Consider the following 24,313-nt stretch of genomic DNA (forward strand, 5'->3'; position numbering starts at 1 on the left):
CGCCGAACATAGTTGTTTGTTCAAATTCTACTACTAATTGCTATTTGACAAAACTATATACAAATTAGTATATTGCAGAACAATAACACAATAACAGCAATTGATTCAAAAACAATGATTTCATGTCAAACATCAACATAACAAAATCAAACAATAAAAATCAAAACAGTGTTATAGTTATAGTTAGTAACTAACATTCAATTGTCTCTGAACAATTCTGGGCCTCTTCTTGGGCCTTCTGGGAGGTCTAGTCCCAGCCAAAGCCCAAAAATCTTGTTCAATCTCTTCCTTAGAAAGAGAAACAGAAAATTTAACTTTCTCATTCACCATAACCATTTTCTTCTTCTTCATCATCATCACAGGCGAAGAAGGTGAAGAAGACCCAACCTCAAAAAACCTTCTTCCTTCATCTCTAACCGGCGGTAACGGTACCGGCGAAGGCGGTGGCGGTGCTTTACACGCAGCTCTTCTTGTTCTCAAATTCCAAGGCCTAATTGTACCATTAGAAGCACCAACAAGAGAAGCATCAGCATCAGCATTACCATTACCATTACCATTTTCTTCAAAAATAGAAACTTTAAGTTTCGTTGCAGCGACTGTGAGATCACCCATGATTCTTTCACGAACGATGGGTTGGTGGTTTTTGCGATTAGGGTCGGTTTGGGGAGAATTGCGATTGAGAGGTGAATGGTCGGTGTTGACACATCTTAGAAAACGCTGTGCTCCCCATTTCATGGGTGGTAATGAAAAGTTGTGGAGTGGTTTTGATCTTTCGGGTTCCATAGTTGATTATCTCAATGATGATTGATGATGATGAAGAATGTTTCAGAAAGAAACAGTGTGTAGAGAAAGAAAATGAAAGAAACAACAGTGGATTTTCGAAATAAAAAATTGTTTTTTTTTGTGTGTGTGTGTGTTTGAGGTTGTCGTGTTTGGAGTTTTTGTGTGATGGATTGTTGATGAAGATGAAGATGGGTTGAATTTTGTAGAGAGAGAGAGAGAGAGAGAATGGAGTTTTGTTTTGTTTTGTTTTGGTTTATGTAAGAATGAATGAAAATGTTATGTTAAGGTAAGAATGACATAGACAAAGACACAAGAGAGAGAGAGAGGATGTGAGATCGGTTTAACGTTCGGCTAAATATTTGCTGTTTTTTTTATTTAATCAAGTTACACGTTTTTTTATTTTTCTATTTGAGGTTGTGAGAGGATCATGAAGATGAAATTCAAAAAATATAATGTGAAATATATATATATTTATATTCATATGGTTAAAAAACTTTATGTATATGATGTCACACAAACTTCTAAAACTTTTTGGACAATAATTTAGACCAAAATACTACATATGAAACTATTCATTGAAAAAAAGAAAAACAACATTCACTTTAGATAAACATGTCTTGACAATGGATCATCATTTTCCCTCCATCCATCTCCTTCAATCAAAAACACATGCAATTGCATAGAAAGAATTAAGGAAAAAAATGATAAATAGAATAGAAGGGAGAAAATGTTAGAGAAAGAAAGAGACATAAATTTGAAGGAAATAGTTGAGAGAAAATAGTGAAGGAGAGGATCCAAACCCGCATGTCTTGTATGTCTAATCTTGAGATTTTTGTTTATTATCATATAAAAATTGTGTAATAATTAATAAAGTTTCTCATCCAACCCCATCGGTCTCTTATACACCACACAAAATTCTAATTTTTCACATTGCTTCCGTAGACGCACATCTGAAAGCACTCCATATTTTGAAAAAATTTGATTCTTTCTGTAGATGCATCTATGGAAGTGTATAAAATAAAAGAAAACACAGTTAATTTTACCTTATTTTCAGTTTAAAAATACTTCCACCAAGGGCTCTGCTGGCTCTACCCCTAGCGTCAAGTGTCCCACGGGTCCTGGCACGATGTCGACGGTACAAAAATGCAATCTCTACCAGCCTAAACATATCATCCAACAAACGCCTATAAGCAGTCCTATCAGGGAATAAACCCTCTGCAATGGCTCTGAGGCCCCTGTCAGCTATTGTTGAAAGAGTATTGTGGTGTACTTTTCGTTATTATTGTATCCACAGGGATTATTGCGATATCACCGCCGTTCTATAGCCTATTTTGTCTTGAGTTAATGTTACTTTAAATTTGGGTTTGCAAAAGGTCATTCAATTCTTTTAGTAGCAAAGAGTAAATTAATGAAAGTTCTAAGTTAAAGAAAATGTATCAAGATTCGATTTCATCGACCTAAATTTGTATGTCTCCTTATAAATATACGTATATGAACATGGTAACGATCAACATAATTACGTATCGACGCCTATATCGTCCGTGTCCGCAACGATATAGTTAGATTTACCGTATTGTTTAACCGACGATTTCTCCACCGTTTAAACAATACAAATAACGTTTTAAAACCGATACTAAGTAAACATCAAACGCTAAATCCATGTCTGCAATTTATAGTTTGATAGATGATAAAGTTAGATCTAGATACAAATATTGATGTCTCAAACACTTATACCAAAGAAAAAGCTTTAATAAACAAACTAAACCATCTATATTGATCATCACTTGTTCATACACATATATTCACAAGAAAAACCTACAAAAGGCTAGGAAGATTACATCTTATCTTGATACAAAAGAGATTTAGCTATCCATGAAAATGGTAGCTTGCTCAAGAAGTAAAGGATGAAGATCAACAAGCATCAAAGGCGATTAATCGACGATCAAAGCTTCCAATCTTCGATTCTTTGTTTGCTACAGTGCACAAGTGTTCTTTAGCTCTCAAGATCAACCAACCAACACAAAATATCTGAAAACCCCTTTATATAGCATTTCTGAATTCTGTCCAGGGCGCGTCGCGCCCTCCAGCGCGCTTCGCGCCAATACACTTAAGAAATTTAAACCGCCCATGCGCGTGACGCGCGCAACTCTCTGCTTTGAAGCTCCAAAATATCTTGCCCAGGGCGCGACGCGCCCACGTCTCCGCGCGACGCGCGCTTACTTCTGCCAGGCACTCTCTTGCAAAGCTCAAAACAAGCTCCAAACTTCCCCAAAATTGGCTAAAACCTACAAAATCATAACTAAAACACATATTAACATAAAATGAAAGCTTAATATTATAAACTATAAATAATTATCTAAAACTTCAGGGAATTGTACGAATATCCGATAAAAACGGTCGAAAGGTGCCATTAATTAAACTAAATATAAACACAATTTGGCACCTAACAACTCTCCCCAACTTAAACTCTTGTTTGTCCTCAAACAAAACAATGATAAATTACCGGGAACACAGAATATCACAAATGAAACAACAAGGTAGAAACAAGAACAATTGAATGGTTCAAATTCCAAAAGTACACAAAGATCAATCCTTACCAGTTTTCATCAAAGTACCATGATAACAATGCTAATCCTATATACAAATTCTATGTCAGAAATTCCACAAAGCAAAAGAAGTTCAAGAATGAATCACACCTACGTATTTCTCTACTGAGAGAACAAAAATGGAGGATCCTAACACTCACCAGACAATGACGCAAACATACCGAATTAATTATAAACTCATCTAAGCATAAGATATATAAAAAGTATATAAGCATGAATCACTAAGGACTTTCGGGTTGTAGCTTGGCTTGGTTAACAAGGAAGTGTCTCATATCTCACGGCCATTGAATCGAAAATGTCAAAACCTAAGAGAGCATTCAAATTCAATTATCACAACCTAAACAACCAAGTTTACCACATTATTCATTACTTGCTCAAGGGTCACAGAATTCTTTTCTTTCTTTCTCTTTTTTTTTTTATTATTTATTATTATTATAAATATATATACCCCTTGAGCACTATCTTTTGATATATCCTCACCAATGTACACCTTTATTTCATTCTCCCCAACTTGTATATTACCAAGACATCACTAAGAATGCTCCCTATTCTAAGGCAAAAAGGGGTCAATCCTTACCATATCAAATGGCAACAGTTCAAGGTAGAAAGAAAAGAAAGTCATCAAGATTCTATCAAAAATCGGTATAGAGATCTATATACAACATAAGCTTAACCGATAAGAATCTTGGAAAACGGCTCAAAGTGGTTAGCAAATACTCACACACTCACCGGGTAGGTTATATTTGGATTGGAAGTTTTTTCTCATAGTGCAGAACAAAACGCCTTGATCACTTTCATGCTTAACACAATTTAATAACAATGCAAGATTAATCATAATAAAAACGAGTTAAAACGCACATTGCTGGTATCCAGCACAATTTATATATATACACAGTGGAAAGTCTCCTCACAACTACAGCTAGGCTAAAGTGATTCACAATTGAACTAATTTTATCCACAGAAATTAATGACCACTAATTTGTACAATTAAAAGCATCAGAATCGAAGGTACTTGATAAAAAAAAAATGATAAAGGATGTACCTTGCGCGTACAGTTTTCAACTTATATCATCACCACTCAAATTGTGTTGCATCATCCAAATTCATCGTGGCAACAAAAATTCGTGTTCCAGCTAATTAATCATCAGGACAACTTATCAAACCATTATTTCTAAAATATAAACACTAAACTAAAATAAACTACTTAAAAATAAATAAATGCAAAAATAAAATAAACTGAACTTATATAAAATAAAAACCACACCAAACAGGTGTTAACTATCCAAACTATCCAAAGGCGTAAACTTAGCCTTTCAAAGTACCTCATCCAAAAGGATGGAACAAAACTATAAACATTAAAAACAAAGTAACTAAAAATTGTTCTAACATAAAACTAAAAACAATAAAACATAAAACAGTAAAACAAAACTACTCCTCATCGGAAGTCTCCGGATCATCCTGCTCCATCCCCTCCTCAGGATCTGGCCTGCCCTCAGGCCATGAAGCATAGGCAGATAAATCATCCCTGGAACCAACAGGCTGCTGCAGAGAAAGCTGCCGGATAGAATCCTGCAAAAACAAAAACGCTCTCTGATGCGCCATATGCATCTGATAGTTCCAATCACTTGCATCACCATACTGTGGACCAGCAGGCGGTGCAGCAGCAACCGGAACAGCCTGAGAAGCATCGGGAAGGTCAGATGCACCAGCAGCAACACCAAAAGGACGACCTCCAGGCAAACAGTACCTGTTAGCAAAAATATCATCTATAACACCATCCATGGGGATCATCCCACCAGTTGGGAACCGGACACCAGCCTTCCTGCACAAACCCATTATTAAACCAGGAAAAATCAACCTACATTTCACCCCATCTCCATGAAGAGTCCCATTCAGGGCGACTCTTTTCAGCTCATTCGCCACAATCCTGGACACATCAATGTTATCACTATTCAGAATACCCTGAACCAAACCTGCCGTATCAATGGTGAGGGAAGAAGTGTGACTCCGTGGCCTAATGTTGTAAAGGACCACCGAAGTCACCAACTGAGCCTCCTCCGTCAACTGACTACGAGTAAAAGTCTTTGGCAGCCCAGCTTTAGTCAGAGTATAGGTGAAACCAGTCCTGCAAATCCTGTCCCTAATGCTGTCTGCATCCCAATTTCCTCTATTCAACCTGGGATGGTACTGACACTCTTCTACCAAAGCAAGAGGGTTATCCAGAAAATCAAAAATAGCCTCTTTGCTAAAATCAATGGCCTTACCTCTCACCCATGTTTTAAACGGGTAAGCTTCAGTACCTGACCAACTGCTCGGAGGCAAGGCATTTGCATAAAACTCTCTGACAATCTCCACCTGATAGAATTGTGGTGGAGTGAACAACTTGTCCCAGCATGTTTCAGACAAAGGAGTCCACGCCCTTTGGAAGAGGCCGTGGTCAATAGGAACCACCGTGCGTTCACTCCACACAACGCGGCTTTCAAGCTCATGGTACCTCGCCTCTTGCTCCGGACCTAGAAACTTCGTCCGATCAAACCTGCCAGCTTGTGAGGAAGATCCCTCACCAGAACCAGTCTTCTTTCTCTTTAAAAAGGGTGCCATTCCTGCACAAATTTAAAATCAAACAAAACACACACAAATTGAAACAAAGTTAGCATAACCTCAATTTTAATAGCCTACATCAATCCACATTCATCATCAATCACAAAACAGACCCTATACAACTTCACAGAATGCATAAAAAAAAATTCAAAATTTAACCCAGGGCGCGACGCGCGCTGAACAGGGCGCGACGCGCGCTCTGCGAAACCCAGAAAATTTCTTCAGAAATCTGCAAAACAGAAAAGGAGAACAAGTTTCTCCTCCCTTCTAAAGGTTCCAGCACACAAAATATGCATCAATAACATGTTTTCTACCCTAGTTTTTCACAATTATTCAAAATATTCCTAAATCTAAAAACCTAACTTCTAAAACTATATTAATGGAAATAGAAGGGAATAAGAACAAACCTTTGATGATGATGACAATGGAGAGACGAAAATAGTGAGAGAATGCAAGAATTGAAATGAGCAAGTGTGTGTTGTGTTGTTCTATTCTTGGAACAAAGAGGAAGAAGGGTGGAATGGAGGCAAAGACCTCCAAAACCCTAACTAAACCTCTGCCAGCGAAACCGGGTCGGGCCCAGCATGGGTGGGCCCAAATAAAAATTATTTTTTTTTTCAAAAATATACACAGCGCGCGACGCGCGCAGACTCGGCGCGACGCGCCCTCATCTCTGCCAGGAAGGGGTCTTAGGACTCACAAAGCGCGCGACGCGCGCAAATGGGTGCGACGCGCGCTACACCAGAAACAGCAGAAAAACTGCATTGTTTCAGCACGCCCAAAAATACCGGTAGATCGCTTCTGGCTCGACGACAACCTAAAAATCCCACCTGCATAAATAACACAAATACAAGTGAATATATACAACTTGGGGTGCCTCCCAAGAGCGCTTTGTTTAACGTCGGTCAGCTCGACGGTCAAAGGCAATCAAGGATCGCCAAACGATAAAACGCAAGTTTCACGATTAAAATCGCTTCCCCGATACACCTTCAACCTCTGACCATTTACTACCCACTCTTGGTTTGATTTTTGGTCCTCTATCACAATAGCCCCTTGGCTTCTCACTTCTTTGACCAAAAACGGTCCGGACCATTTAGACTTCAACTTTCCCGGGAAAAGTCTTAACCGAGAATTGAAGAGTAAAACTAATTGCCCTACCTTAAAGTCCTTCATTCTAACCTTACTATCATGATAGAATTTGGTCTTTTCCTTGTAAATTGAATTGGACTTATAGGCATGCAATCTCATCTCTTCCAACTCATTAAGTTGGATTTTTCTTCTCTCTCCACACAACTTGTGGTCAAAATTCAAAAGCTTTAAGGCCCAATATGCCTTATGCTCTAGTTCTACGGGAAGGTGGCAACTTTTACCATACACCATTTGGAATGGTGTAAGACCGATCGGTGCTTTGAAAGCGGTCCGATACGCCCACAAGGTTTCATCTAACTTCATTGACCAATCCTTCCTAGAGCTAGACACAGTTTTCTCAAGAATTCTCTTAATCTCTCTATTGGTCCTCTCAACTTGCCCATTAGTTTGTGGATGATATGGAGTAGCTACCTTGTGCTTTACTCCATATTGCTCCAACACTTTTTCAAGCGAAGCATTACAAAAATGAGATCCACCATCACTAATTAATACTCTTGGCGAGCCAAACCGCGAAAATATATTTTTCTTCAAAAACTTTATCACGGTCTTACCATCTGCTTTGGGTGAAGCAATCGCTTCCACCCACTTAGACACATAATCAACAGCTACCAAGATGTATTCATTTGACCTTGAGGAAGGGAATGGTCCAACAAAATCAATGCCCCAACAATCGAATACCTCAACTTCTACAATACTTTGGAGGGGCATTTCCTCTCTTTTCCCTATTCCACCAGTTCTTTGACAACTGTCGCATGAGGCAACATGGTGGTAAGCATCTTTGAACAAAGTAGGCCACCAAAATCCCGATTGAAGGACTTTTGTGGCCGTACGCAAACCATTAAAATGACCACCATAAGGCGAATTGTGGCAATGCCACAAAATGCTTTTTGCCTCCTCATCCGCGACACATCTTCTCAAAAGATTGTCACTACTCAACTTAAACAAGTGAGGATCGTCCCAAACATAAAAATTAGCATCGTTTAAAAACTTTTTTCTTTGATTCCAAGTTAGATCCTCCGGTATCCAGCCAGATGCTTTGTGATTAGCCATATCTGCGAACCAGGGTCTAACTTCTTGTACCATGTACAGTTTTTCATCGGGGAATTCTTCCCTCACCTCTTTTTCATTGTTTGTCACCTCGGTATTCACTAACCGAGACAAATGATCCGCAATCAAATTTTCTGTACCTTTCTTATCTTTCACTTCAAGATCGAATTCTTGAAGCAAAAGAATCCACCGAATAAGCCTCTGTTTTGAATCAGGCTTGGTGAGAAGATATTTGATTGCGGCATGATCAGTATAACACACAACTTTAGAACCAATGAGGTAAGGACGAAACTTTTCCAATGCAAATACAATTGCGAGCAATTCTTTTTCTGTGGTGGCATAGTTAACCTGTGCCTCATTTAAAACTTTGCTCGCATAATGTATAGCATGGAATTGTTTGTCCTTCCTTTGGCCTAAGACCGCACCAACCGCATAGTCACTCGCATCGCACATGAGTTCAAACTCAAGCGACCAATTAGGAGCGACAATTATGGGTGTGGTGGTCAAATTTGCTTTAAGTTCTAGGAAAGCTTTTAGACATGATTCATCAAAATTAAATTCCATACCTTTGTTGAGCAAATTACTCAAAGGCTTTGCAACCTTGGAGAAATCCTTGATGAATCTTCTATAGAACCCAGCATGTCCCAAGAAGCTCCTTATGCCTTTCACATTCACCGGAGGGGGAAGTTTTTCAATAACTTCAATTTTTGCCGGATCGACCTCAAGACCCTTTGAAGAAACCTTGTGGCCAAGAACAATCCCATCCGTCACCATGAAAGTGCATTTCTCCCAGTTGAGAACCAAATTTGTTTCAATGCATCTCTCCATTACCACATCAAGGTTCTTTAAGCACAAGTCAAATGACGACCCGTACACAGAAAAATCATCCATGAACACCTCAATGCTTTTCTCAATCAAATCAGAGAAGATAGCTTGCATGCACCTTTGAAATGTTGCAGGAGCATTACATAGTCCAAATGGCATTCTTCGGTAAGCGAAAACGCCAAAAGGACATGTAAAAGCAGTTTTCTCGTGGTCCGCCGGATTCACTGATATTTGATTGTATCCCGAATAACCATCCAAGAAACAATAGAAATTTCTTCCGGCTAACCTCTCTAACATTTGATCCATAAAAGGTAATGGAAAGTGATCTTTTCTTGTTGCTTGGTTCAACCTCCTATAATCAATACACATACGCCACCCGGTCACCGCTCTCGAAGGAATCAACTCGTTCTTCTCATTTCTCACAACTGTCAATCCACCCTTCTTAGGAACCACATGCACCGGGCTCACCCATTCGCTATCGGAGATGGGATAAATCATCCCCGCCTCTAATAACTTCACAACCTCTTTTCTAACAACTTCTTTCATGGTTGGATTCAATCGCCTTTGAGGTTGTGCCACGGGCCGAAAATCATCTTCTAACATAATCTTATGCATACAATAGGCCGGACTAATACCCTTCAAGTCGGATAAAACCCATCCTATTGCTTCTTGATTCTTCGTCAACACTTCCTTCAATCGATGCTCTTCCTTGTTAGACAAACCACTATTAATGATAACCGGCTTAGTAGAATTGTCACCGAGAAACACGTATTTCAAGTGAGATGGTAACACATTCAACTCCACCTTTTGCTCTTCAACTTTAGGTTCATCCTTCAACTCTTCAATTTGAGTTTCAAATGGATTCATCTCCTCACAAGCCTCTAAATTTCTCAAGCAATCTTCAATTTCCTTCTCTTGATCTTTGGTGAGAACTTCGAGAGCTTCCATTAAAGTCTTCTCAAGAGGATTCGACAAGTGCATTTGATTCTCCACTTTCATAATAGCCCTTTCGGTAGCATCGATTCTAAAACAATCATCCTCATCATTAGGATGCTTGATGGCTTCAAAGAGATCAAGACATAATTCTTCATCTTGGTACCTTAATTTCATTAAGCCATCATCAATATCGATCATCATTCGGGCCGTCTTCATAAAAGGCCTTCCTAAGATCAATGGAATCTCAGGATCTTCTTCCATGTCTATGACAATAAAATCAACAGGATACCAAAATTTGTCAACCTTGACAAGCAAGTCTTCCGCAACTCCATGAGGATGAGCTGTGGATTTATCTGCTAATGATAACGTCATTCTTGTCGGCTTCAAATCGTTGATTCCTAATCTTCTCACCATAGACAATGGGATCAAATTAATGCTAGAACCGGTATCTACCAAACCTTTGCCTATGTGAACATTTCCAATAGACACCGGTAAGGTTACCCGCCCAGGATCATTTGATTTTATCGGAGTAGTGCGTTGAATTAACGCATTACAACAAGAGCTCACCGTTACTACCTCCGGATCCAAGAATCTTCTCTTCTTAGTGATGATGTCTTTGATGAATTTTGCATACATCGGCATTTGCTCTAATGCTTCGGAAAAAGGGACATTGATTTGCAACTTGCTAAAAATGTCCAAGAACCGAGCATAGTGCTTTGCATCTTCTTTCTTTGACGGACCGGGAGGGTAAGGTAATTTCTTCACTTGTATAGAATCATCCACCTTCTTCTTTCCCTTTTCACTCACACTCAATTTTTTTCTCTCTTTTTCTACAACTTTCTCAAGAGTTTCTTTTTCCACTAATTCTTTCTCTTTCTCATTTTCAACTAAATCACCCTCAACATTTTTTTCTACTTCAATCACCCTATCTTTTTCTTTCTCAACAATTTCCTCCTCAACTATTTCTCCTACACCCATATCAATTTTTCTACCGCTACGAGTTAGAATTGACTTACAATGCTCACGAGGATTTTCTTGTGTAGTAGCCGGAAAAGGACCTTTGTTTTGATCGGCAAGTTGCTTTGACAATTGCCCGACTTGAGTTTCAAGGTTCTTAATTGCGGCATCCGTACTCTTTTGGCTTGCAATTTGCAATTGCATGAATTGGCTAAGAGTGTCCTCGATAGAAAGCTTTGTTTGTTGAGGTTGTTGATTGTAACCGCCTTGATAAGGATTTTGACGATTCGATGGGCCCGCTTCCGGCCTCCATCCTTGTTGATAACCTTGATTACCTCTTTGTTGGTAACCTTGGTTATTGTTGTAAGGTTGTTGTTGTTGTCTTCCACCATATCCTTGATTAGGATTAGACACATAATTCACCTCTTCACCCGGTGGAGGACAAAAACCTGTTTGATGGTCACCCCTACACAATTCACAACACATCACATGTTGATTTTTAGAAGGGCTCCCATTTATCTCTTTGATTTGTTGAGGGAGTTTTGACATTTGTTGAGTGAGCAATTCTACTTGTTGTGTCAATAACTTGTTTTGAGCAAGTATTGCATCACTAGTATTCAATTCAAGAACTCCCGGTTTTCTTTGCAATGCACTACGGTTGTGTTGCCCTTGATGATCATTCAAAGCCATTCTATCAATGATAGCAATCGCTTCTGCAGCAGTTTTTGACATCAACGAACCACCCGCGGTAGCATCTAAAAGAGTTTTTGGTTGAGGTTGGAGTCCATTTCTAAAGATGTGGATTTGAGACAACTCATCAAACCCATGACCTTTGCACTTTCTAACCATGGACTTGAACCTCTCCCATGCTTCATTGAGAGATTCATTCGAACCTTGAGAGAACACCGCAATAGAAGTTTTCGCTTCCATGAACCTATTGTGAGGAAAGAACCGATCCAAGAACTTCTCTTCTAACTCGTTCCAATTTGTCATGACATTATTAGGTTGATCAAGGTACCATTCCTTAGCTTTTCCAATTAAGGAATGAGGGAAAAGTCTCCTGAACACCTGCTCTTCTTGGTCTTCCGGAGCACCAATTGTTCCGGCAATCTCGTAGAACTTTGTTAGATGAGTAAATGGATCCTCGTGATCTGCCCCTGTGAACGGATTTTGGTATAATAATTGAAGTAACCCCGTCTTCATTTCGGAGTTTCTTCCATTGGCCTGATCACGAGCAAATTGTGCATTGAGACGAGGGCTGTTAACACATGGCCCTCGAGCTGGAGGATCCGCAGCCATTTCTTCCTCAACCAAGTTTTCGACAGGAGTTGAAGAAGAAGATGCCTCTTGTTGCTGTCTTCTTTCCCTAGCTAGTTGTCTCCTCCTACGAGTTTTGCTATTCTCTCTACGAGCAGTCCTCTCAATCTCAGGATCAAAAAGGAGTTGATCTGCAGGTACACGTCCTCGCATAAACTGTAATCTGAAAAACTAACCAAGCAAATTAACAAACACAAGGAAAATAAATTTAGAAACAAGATATTAATTATAAGACTCAATACAAAACAAACTATTGCAATGCTTGCAATATCTAAACAACAATCCCCGGCAACGGCGCCATTTTGTTGAAAGAGTATTGTGGTGTACTTTTCGTTATTATCGTATCCACAGGGATTATTGCGATATCACCGCCGTTCTATAGCCTATTTTGTCTTGAGTTAATGTTACTTTAAATTTGGGTTTGCAAAAGGTCATTCAATTCTTTTAGTAGCAAAGAGTAAATTAATGAAAGTTCTAAGTTAAAGAAAATGTATCAAGATTCGATTTCATCGACCTAAATTTGTATGTCTCCTTATAAATATACGTATATGAACATGGTAACGATCAACATAATTACGTATCGACGCCTATATCGTCCGTGTCCGCAACGATATAGTTAGATTTACCGTATTGTTTAACCGACGATTTCTCCACCGTTTAAACAATACAAATAACGTTTTAAAACCGATACTAAGTAAACATCAAACGCTAAATCCATGTCTGCAATTTATAGTTTGATAGATGATAAAGTTAGATCTAGATACAAATATTGATGTCTCAAACACTTATACCAAAGAAAAAGCTTTAATAAACAAACTAAACCATCTATATTGATCATCACTTGTTCATACACATATATTCACAAGAAAAACCTACAAAAGGCTAGGAAGATTACATCTTATCTTGATACAAAAGAGATTTAGCTATCCATGAAAATGGTAGCTTGCTCAAGAAGTAAAGGATGAAGATCAACAAGCATCAAAGGCGATTAATCGACGATCAAAGCTTCCAATCTTCGATTCTTTGTTTGCTACAGTGCACAAGTGTTCTTTAGCTCTCAAGATCAACCAACCAACACAAAATATCTGAAAACCCCTTTATATAGCATTTCTGAATTCTGTCCAGGGCGCGTCGCGCCCTCCAGCGCGCTTCGCGCCAATACACTTAAGAAATTTAAACCGCCCATGCGCGTGACGCGCGCAACTCTCTGCTTTGAAGCTCCAAAATATCTTGCCCAGGGCGCGACGCGCCCACGTCTCCGCGCGACGCGCGCTTACTTCTGCCAGGCACTTTCTTGCAAAGCTCAAAACAAGCTCCAAACTTCCCCAAAATTGGCTAAAACCTACAAAATCATAACTAAAACACATATTAACATAAAATGAAAGCTTAATATTATAAACTATAAATAATTATCTAAAACTTCAGGGAATTGTACGAATATCCGATAAAAACGGTCGAAAGGTGCCATTAATTAAACTAAATATAAACACAATTTGGCACCTAACAGCTATCTGACGACACAGAGGAAGAAGATCCTGAGTATGGTCCAACTGAGCATGATGCGCACAAAGAATCTCCTCGTGGGCTGGTCTGAGTGGACCTCCCTCTGCAGCTGGAAGCATGTATGGGTGTGAGATTCTGTAGTACCAGGAGATGTACCCCTCGGCACAACTCCAGTTGTGCTCTACTATCGTCGCCCGTGCCTCCTCAGGGACCATTGGATGCTCCTATTCTGCAAAGACCTCATATAATTGCCTGCGGGTCATGGCGATAGGAGCTGGGACAATAGGATCGTGAGGTATCTTTTGCTCATATCCAAGCTGACGCATGACGCGCTCCAGAAGATAGCGTACAATAATAGTCGAGCTGACGGCCAACAACCCTGAATACAGAGCTATCTCGTCAAACGGAACCGTCTCCCGGTGCCCAGCATAGTAGTAGTACTTGATGTCCTCGGCGGCCATGCGGTCAAGACCGCGCTTGTAGGAATCCGACACCTGATTCTCTCTAAGGGGGTGAAAGCACTGGCACGTGGCATGACGTCATTGTAGGTAGGCATCTCTCCCCAGCCAATAATGCCTGGGAAGTGCTGTAGTATCCAACCCTGAAAAAAATACGGTTATTTTAAAGTACTATAAAAAATATAAAAAAGTAGAATAGTATATAGGGGTGGCAAACGGGCATGCCCGCGCCCGTTTAGCCCGCCCCGCAAAAGCCCGCAAATAAACGGGGCGGGGCGGGCATAGTTGAAGATGCGGGCCTAAAACCTAGCCCCGCCCCGCAAAAAAGTGAGGGCGGGGCGGGCAAAGCCCGCGGGCATTGCACCTTTTAAGCCTAAAAACATAAAAATTTATGAAAATGCACATGCCCGCAAAAGCCCGCATTGAAAACGGGGCGGGGCGGGGCAGTCACATTAGAGGGTGAGGGCCTAAAACCTTGGCCCGCCCCGCACTAAAGTGCGGGTAAAACGGGCATGCCCAACGGGCCGGGCCCGTTTTGCCACCCCTAATAGTATAAGATTGTTACCACCAAAAGAGTACAGCTGTCCGCAACTGTCCTTGCCTTCTACAGACATCTCTCTCAAAGTCTGTGGTAACTATACGCCAGTACAACCACTCCCTAGTTGAACTCATGCATACATGATATATTCGATAAGTACGTTAGGTAGACGACGTCTATGTACGACGAGCTCGTGTCCACAAAGAGCTGAGTGCCTATCAAATATAGGAAGTAGCATCTCAGTGCCCGCTCTCTGTGTGTAGCCTTCTTCAACTCCTCCCTCTCGGCCTGATGTACCGCAGTGATCTCTGTAGCATATTGTATTTGAAGGAAGCTAAACTTGACACGGGCCTCTCATGTCTTCTCCACCTCCTCAAAGGCGTCATCGGGATCAGCCCCTAGTTTTGAAATCAACACCTCCTAAGCTTCCTCCTTCGTCATCCTACCGCGACGAAAGAGGGTACCCCTGATAGGTAGATGAAGTATGCATGTCACAATATATAGGGTGATAGTAATCTCCAGTCAGAAGAGAAGCATCTATTTCACAAGATCATATCCCACAAAGTAATCCTCAAGAAGCTATCTTCGAATAATCTCTTCTCCAACAAGGTTTATTCAGGTTGGCCCTCACAGTTGAGCTTGGTCAGATTGAACATCAGAGATTCTATCCATCTCTCTTATCTCCGGTTAGGAAACGTCAAGATAGATCTTTCAAATTACTTCCTTCCCCAAGCAGAAGTCAAAGATCCACAGCTGAATATCCTCGAGTATGAAGCAAGGGTTCCTACTAGAATGCAGACACTTGCACTCTGTATTCTCCGCAATAGTAGGGATTTATTTTCCGCGCCAGACGCTACTACAATCTGTTGTCGTCATTAACGACATTTTGCATTCATACATCATATACCTCATGGCATATGCATAAAACTCTCATTCATTTCAAAAAAACATACAATACATGCATCATGACATTGCATAAAACTGACTTTGCCTTACAAGTCGGTCAACCGGTCAGACAAATATCATCAACAAATCAATCTCTATCAGATATACATTCTGGAAAGCATATCCCTCCAGACATTTTGAAGACACTGTAGCAACCTGTTTAAAAATTAGAGCCGCCACCATTTATTTAAAGGAAAAAGGGTAAAACTTTAAAATTAGAGAAAAATTAAGATTTTGGGTAAGTAGGTTAATTAGGCAAAGGGAAGGTGTTAGGCACCCTTTGCCTTCCTTGTACTCAAGGGGACCCGTACTTAAATTAAAACATAATGCAAAGTAAACATAAAAACAATCAAACATGAAATACTTAAACAAAAACAATAAAACATTGATCAAAGTGTTACCGAATCAACAAATTTAGACCGAATCCATGATAGAAATTAGGTAGAAATGGTGACCGATCAGACCCGTTTAATATTTAGGTTTAGGTTTTATAAAAAAAGGTTTGACAATTGTTCACTAGTAGATTTAAGAAAAGGTAGACCTCTGGCCAAAGGGCAAAACCTTAAAGGTTTTGATAGAGTCATTGTCAGATCGAGACAACAAAGACTATAGCCCAAAGACCGGCAAAGAGGGCAAAACCTCAAAGATTTTGATAAGGTCATTAAAGGGCAAAACCTCAAAGATTTTGATAAGGTCATTGTCAGATTGAGACAACAATGACCATGGCTAAACCAAAATACGTATAAAGTATATAAAAATACGACCTCAATGCATCATTGGCCAAAAACCTTTAAAAGATAAAAAAACATTAAAATTCAACAGAAGCCTCAGATGTTCATCATTGGCCAAAACAAAGATTTTTAAAAGGGGGGCCTCATATTAAATCATTGGCCAAAGGTTTTTTCAAAATAAATTTTTCAAAAAGGAGGCCTCATAGATTAATCATCGGCCGAAAATGTTTGAGTTTGTGATTGAGTTTGAATGATTCGAAATCGTGTTTGAGTTGTTTAAAAATTACGTTTGAAAGGGGAAAGGGTTTGTCAGCTCTTGTCAGTTAATCGACAATGGCGGATTAGGGATGTTCAAGACAAACCCTAAGACAAACCCTCAAAGGGAGAAGAGAAAAAAGCGTAAAAAACGTAGTTGTGTGAAAAGCGTCGTTTTTGGGTGTGTGTGAATTTGTGAAAAAAATACGTGAAAGTGAAAAGAAGCCCTAATAGGATTGTCAAAGGTCCTATTTATAGTGTTAGAAAATTAGGTTAAAACCCACAAAAGAAAAAACTTAAATTTTGTGATTTTTAGAAAGTAATAATAATAAAATGATAATAATAATTAGTTAAATAATAATAATCCTAATACTAATAATATTAAAATTAATAATACTAAAATTATAATAATAGTCAGTAATAATATTTAATAAAAACCCTTATGATAAGATAAATGGACTGACTGGTTTTGGGCCTAAAATACCTGCTAATTACACCCCAATAAAAATAGTTTTCTAAGAGTGTGGGTTTAACAATAGATATGTTAAACCCCATAACTCTTAATTTTAATACCCTTGATAAATTATTAGACGAGAATTGATCGGGCAAATTTTGGGGTATGACAGCTGCCCCTGTTCAATCTTCTTAAACCTGAAGAGGTAGATAGGCACGTCTGCCTATCGTAATCTAAAGGTAGAGGAGGATTGAATATTGAATGCCCTGAAATTTGCACTTATTGGGAAGAAGTTCCGTGGGAGATGGGCTTAGAGATGCCATCCAGGGTAAATACCCCCCCTTTTTTTTAGAATGTGAAGCAGATGCTTTTTGAAAGGAACCACGTGTTTTGATTGTAGCATGGCCTAAAAAGGAAACCTTAATTTTATGCATTGTCATGATGCATGTGATGTATGATGCAGTGAGCTTCTCAAAATAAATGAGAGCAATGTATGAATATGCATTATGTATGAATGAGGTATGCAATTGAATGATGCATGACTGTTAGTTATGTTAGAAAAAATAAAACCTTTGATTGTTATTGATGAAGTTTTGGAGAAGATCACTGCCGAGGGACTAACGTGATGAACAACCCCAATTGAGAAACCCTTGGAAAAACCTTGTTGTAAAACCCTTTGTATTTTTGGAAGAGATCACTGTCGAGGGACTAACGTGATGAATAAACTTGGCTAGCAATAGCGAGGGTTCGCCGTTTGCTATGTAGAAGATAATTAACTTGCTATAGTGCTAGCAAGGTTTTGCAGTTTGTAGGTAACCCACTTACTATAGTTCTTAGTAAGTCGTCGCAGTTGGTATACCCACTCACTATCGTTGTTTCAGTAAGTTTATCGTAGATGGTATGACCCACTTACTATAGCTCTAGCAAGTCGTCGCAGTTAGCCATACCTACTTACTATCGTAGTTTGAGTAAGTTTATCGTAGATGGTGTAGCCCACTTACCATAGCTCTGGTAAGTCGTCGCAGTTAGCCATACCTACTTACTATCGTAGTTTGAGTAAGCTTATCGTAGATGGTGTGGCCCACTTACTATAGCTCTAGTAAGTCGTCGCAGTTAGCCATACCTACTTGCTATCGTAGTTGGAGTAAGCTTATCGTAAATGGTATGACCCACTTACTATAGTTCCAGTAAGTCGTCGCAGTTAGCCATACCTGCTTACTATCGTAGTTTCAGCAAGTTTATCGTAGATGGTGTGGCTCACTTACTATAGCTCTAGTAAGTCGTCGCAGTTAGCCATACCTACTTGCTATCATAGTTGGAGTAAGCTTATCGTAGATGGTATGACCCACTTACTATAGTTCTAGTAAGTCGTAGCAGTTAGCCATACCTGCTTACTATCGTAGTTTTGATTAATCCCCAAAAGGATCACTTGCTATAGCTCTAGCAAGCTCACCTGCACCAATGGGATCCACTTGCCCCGGTTCAGACAAGCTTACCTGCATAGAAGATTGTTTGCCTGTATGAAAAATATTCACTTACTTAGAGACTCACGACTCGAGGGTTCTGAACAAATAGCATGTCAAATATTCACGACTCGAGGGTTGAAAAGGAAACGATATGTTTAGAAACTCACGACTCGAGGGTCGGAAAACACACCTATCACAACACGAGGGTTGGAAACTCACGACTCGAGGGTCGAAAAACACACCTATCACAACACGAGGGTTGGAAACTCACGAATCGAGGGTCGGAAAACACCTATCACAACACGAGGGTTGGAAACTCACGACTCGAGGGTCGGAAAACAAACCAATCACAATACAAGGGTTGGAAACTGGGCTTTTTGTAGTATGTGAATGCGCTAGATGTAACACCCCTTTTATACCCCAAAATAAATAAGCATATAATCAGAGAATAAGCATGCATATAATAAAAGGGTGTCACATTGATGTTTTCAAAAACTAAAAGCCTTTAAAAATCGACAGCATTTACTTACAATATATGATACACCTGGTCATTTCAAATAACACTTCTCAATTAATCATACTTTATCAAGAATATGCATTAACAGCGGAAACTACTAAATACTCACGTGTTTCATAAAATGATCCATGTCCCATACCATGATCAAGTCTCAATAATCATATCAACATAAATTAAAACATAATTCAGAATATTTGGCTTAAGAGTCTATCAAACAACAAGTAGTAACATAACAAGTACTCAAATCAAACGTAATACATAATCGAGTAGAAACATGAGTTCAAATAACTAGTCTACCCAGTGTTACATGACCAGAGCATCCACTCACTACCTAATCTCCAAATAACTCGGAAGAAACTCCGACTAAGATCACACGCGAGCTACTAACTCCAGAACCTGCATGTCGCCAAATGAGGGCAACATTAAAACAGAAGAGTGAGAATACGAATCATTATGAAGAAAGTATAATAAGATACAATGGTTAAATCAATATTTCAAGTAATTAATCACACTATGTATAACCATATAGATAATAATAATCGATCGATATTTCACATGTTATCAAGTATACAACAAGTATAAAGAGTATAATATTTCAATTCCAATATTATATTCTCAATTACGCACACAACCATAATGATCACATATTCACACATTTAATCAAATATGCATTCAAACATCACTCATTTCAATTATCAAGCTCATACACACATCACGACTACATCAACTTCACATAATCAATTATCGCATAATTCTAATGTGACTCAATGCAAGATATGTGACGCTATGCATGTGGTACCGCAATGTGAACCCAACGTTTCACCGCTTTCCGATTCAATATCTAGAATCCAAGCCACGCTTCCGATCCGGACAAGACCAAAGCCCACCAAAATGTAAACATATAGTTTACCGCTTCCGATTCACTCTAGAATCTAAGCCTCGCTTTTGTTTCAAAGCAAACCACCTTTGTTTCAAGGCACACCAAGATATGAATGTATGTACAATGTTAATCAAACATATGCAATTAAGATCATCTCTACCATCTTAATATTTAGCATATCACAATAATTCACTCTATGAATTATCCACAATATTGTACACAACATTCTCAACACATACATATCATTCACATATAAAAGGCCAATCAATCAATTACGATTCATAAAATCTAATTAACACTAGTATCCATACTATCTCATGTCAATTCACATTGATCACATATATATGAATATACACATTATCAAAACAACATCATTGGCATGACAATATATTATTCTCAACATAAATATTCGAGCCAAAAACCCAATTACGGACAATTCTCAAAATAGCGTAATTTACCGATAAACCGAATAAGTTGGTCTAATTCCAAAATTATATTCCAATCAATTAATCACATTGAAATTAATTCAACTATTAATTTAATCAACCAATTAATAATCACACTATCTTAATTTAATTCACTTCTATTTCTACTCCATTTCCAATTTCTAGCATTCTATTGCTCAAGACCATTTTTATTGAAAATAATATCGCGCTAGCTTCCTAACGCTTCGAACGGGGACTTGAACAGAGTTACGGTTAAAAAGATATGAATTGTTAAAGTTTCAATAAAAAGGCAAACACTGACATCATACACTAACAACTCTAAACATGTCAAAATTACGCAAAACAAATAAAAGTATGACTCTTGATAACCCAAAACAACTCTAATAACTTATTGTCAACTCTAACAACTCTATTGACAACTCTAACAACTATATTGACAATTCTATTAAATTATTATAATTTATTTATAAAGAAGGTTTAAATCAAACACAATTTCGGTCGATTCATAAAAATATCACAATTTCAACAAAATAACACTACCACGTTAATCTACTAATTAAACTTAGCTACCACGTAAATTTTCATTAAATTCCGGACAACTAATTATACCGTTTAATTCTGTCATTCGGTCAAATGGGACTAATTTTGAATTACATATGTTTTATAAAGTGATAGGAAACAGTGGACCACTTCCGCTACAGTAAATGAAGGTAATAAACAAACCACATTATGGGAGACATGCTTCATTATTGAAAGATGATTCAACTATTTCCATTTTCAATTTCTATGGTATGTATCGATACAGTGGCTAGTATATACCATTCATTTTCGCTACAGTAGGAAAAAAAAGGATTGTATATATAACATTAACGTGCTACAGTAACTAGCAAGAAGAGATATCTACAATGAAGTGGTGTGCTACAGTAATGGAACACGCAATAGTGCGTTATCTAATTGGTATAGTGTCAATATATGCCAATTTGTAATTTTCAATCTTCCCCTAATTTCACCAATGTATCAATTTCTAATATCCAAACATTTTTCTAATATCAATTTTTTTATGGATTTCAGCCAACAACAAACCTAATCATATTAATCTACCCATTGACCCAATCATACTAACCCATAATAATAAGGATTCTCCCCCTTACCTCTTCATGTGCTTCAAACCCTAGCTTTTGCCCCTTCTTGTTCTTCCCCTTTCTTTCTCTTCCTCCTCTCCAAAATGAGCCAAAGTTATGATACCTCTACTCTTCCCAAACCCTTACTATATTATTCATATTGGGCTTAACCCATGTAATTCCACTTCTAACTAAATAGGCCCAATTTGATAAAATAGATTAGTCAAATAAATAATTATGCTCCAACAAACAATATTATTACCCTTAATATTATTTTCCGATTAATCCAATTAAATCCGACTTTATCTCAAATAAATAAAATCCAATAATAATATTATTTCTAATATTATTTCTCTACATACTCCACTTTATTAATTCTTCGATTAACCGAATAAATTCCAACTTCACTTAATAACCCGAACATGTTTCTCAATAACACCGACGATCCAATTAATTATCAAACTTCGTCCAAATTAAGTAAATAAATCCTTATTTAATTTAATTAGTCAGTTATTTAAATTCGGGATGTTACAACTCTCCCCCACTTAAAAGATTTTCGTCCTCGAAAATTCCGTCGACACAACCATCTCAACACCAAAACCACGTCCACTCTCTCTCTCGATTCATACTGATACAAAACGTACTACACTTACGACCATACAATGCTTCAAAAGATGTCATTCCAATATCCGAAGAAAATACCATATGCAACCACACAATCCTTTCGATGTACAACTTAGCAAGTCTCTTCATCGAAATAAAACGAGCACATTTTGTCAACTATCCACATTAACCTAACTCACTTCACAATTACTCGATGCCTCGTCAATCTCGAAACAAAATCCATAGAGATACTATCTCACTTCCACTCGAAAATAGATAATTGTTGCATCAAACGAAACAGTTCCTGGCAAATCCAACTCAAATACACAATTCCGGTATATTCCTCTTCATACTTTACCACTACACATTTCTTCAAATCTCGATACATCATTAACACCATGATTAATACTCAAATCATTACGATGTTCCTCATCCAAAATTCTCTTTGTCCGAATTCTAACCATCAGGAATACAAACTCGGTCACAACATCTCATGACACCATTCTCGACAATCCAAAAGTTACTACTTTTTTCTTGATTAATCAATATCATCTTGTCAACCAATTGAAAAAATCCAATTTCTAACCTTCTCAAATCTTGTCAGAATATTCCAAGTAGGCTTCAACATACCAACTTAACACACGAAGACGTCGCTTCATAACCAAACTCAACCCTCTAAATCGTTCCAACGATTTCTAATTCTTGAATCCTCAACATAACTTATAAAATTATTTCCTACTCAATGCATCGGCCACAACCTTCACTTTTCCAGGATGGTAATTCAAACCAAAGATTAAAATCCTTCGAAATTCTACTCGTCTTGTTTACCTCATATTCAACTCTTGTGATCACTCAACACATCAAACCTTGATCCACACAAACAATGCTTCTTACATTCCAAAACAAACACAAAGGCAAACAACTCCAATACATACATCGAATAATTCCCCTCATAAACTTTAAGTTACCTTGAAGCATAAGCTACCACTTATCAATATCTGCATCAACACACCTCAACTCGAAATCCCATATCCAAGAAAATTCACTTCTTCCAACCAAAACTCATATTCAGAAAAATGAGCACATAACTTCTTTTCTTTCAACACCGATAACACAATCCTTATATGTTCAACATGATCATCTTTACTCTTAGAATTAAATCCTCAAGAAATGTTACCTCAGGGAACCTTCTTTCTTCTTAATCGGCAAAACAAGCGCACCCTACGGCTACACACCCAGACGAATGAACCTCTTCTCATATAACTCCTCAACTTGACCCTTCAACTTCTTCCTAGTCGTTTTATACACTACCAAATTAGTAAGACAAGTCTATCTCGTCCAATACGATCTCGTCTCCTATCAACAATAGATTAAGGGTGATCAAGTCCTCAATTTGTCAATAGACAGTCGACAATCATAATGAAACATAAACCTCCATTATGGAACTACAGTATCGTTCCTTCAGATCTTGCACTCGAAATCACTTAAAACACCAAGATTCAAAATCTTCCTTAAAGTTACAATTACTTGATTCAACTCCAAACAATTCATACCAAAATTCATCAACTTGGTCTAACGGAAAACAACCTAAATCAATTCTCAAAATCTCTACCAAAGATGCTCAACGGATAATTCAACCATGTAAAAGAAGTAGAAACAAGGCCACGGCAGTTGTATCAATAACTATACTTCTATGCATGACAGGTAAAACAAGGTCCAATCTTGTAGCACAATCCAAAGAATGAAATAATGCGTTGCACCATTATCAATAATAAAGCACGTACCTCAGATTAACTTATCCTTAGAAGTAGTCTCAGCACCAGACAACGCAAACACTTTTTCTTTCGCTTGATCCTTCTTTGGCTTATCGCACATGGCACAATTGTGTGCTTTCTCACCACAACTGTAGCAAATCCTACTTGAACCAACTCCACAATCAACAGTTTTGTGACCCGTCTCTCCACACCTGTAGCACTTAATCGGAGTAGAAGCTCCTCCCCCACTTGAGTTCTTGCCAAGTCCAGATTGTTCCCTCATGTCATCATACGATTTCCCACGGAACTGTCCTCCTTCTCGTTTCAACTGTAGAAACCTCACTTCTTTCTTTCCACACACATCTTCTGGAAAATAGTTTCCCAAAAATGCATCACGGAAAAGAGTCCAAGTAATTTCAAT

The 24,313-nt window shown here is 38.3% G+C and overlaps 1 protein-coding gene across 3 annotated transcripts in view; it reads right to left on the reverse strand.

The window, feature by feature from the left end:
- The window catches only part of LOC131594352 (uncharacterized), an 88,907-nt gene extending 87,798 nt beyond the window's left edge, over positions 1-1,109 (reverse strand). For all 3 annotated transcript variants that reach the window (XR_009281332.1, XR_009281331.1, XM_058866457.1), the window contains exon 1: positions 196-1,109. Coding sequence is in view for 1 of the 3 variants with exons in the window: in XM_058866457.1 (XP_058722440.1) it covers positions 196-783 (588 nt within the window). In the remaining 2 variants the exon portion in view is untranslated. The remainder of the gene's footprint in view (positions 1-195) is intronic.
- Positions 1,110-24,313: the final 23,204 nt, after the last annotated feature.

This window comes from Vicia villosa, linkage group LG4 (genome assembly GCF_029867415.1).
Source record: "Vicia villosa cultivar HV-30 ecotype Madison, WI linkage group LG4, Vvil1.0, whole genome shotgun sequence".
Classification (NCBI taxonomy): Eukaryota; Viridiplantae; Streptophyta; class Magnoliopsida; order Fabales; family Fabaceae; genus Vicia; species Vicia villosa.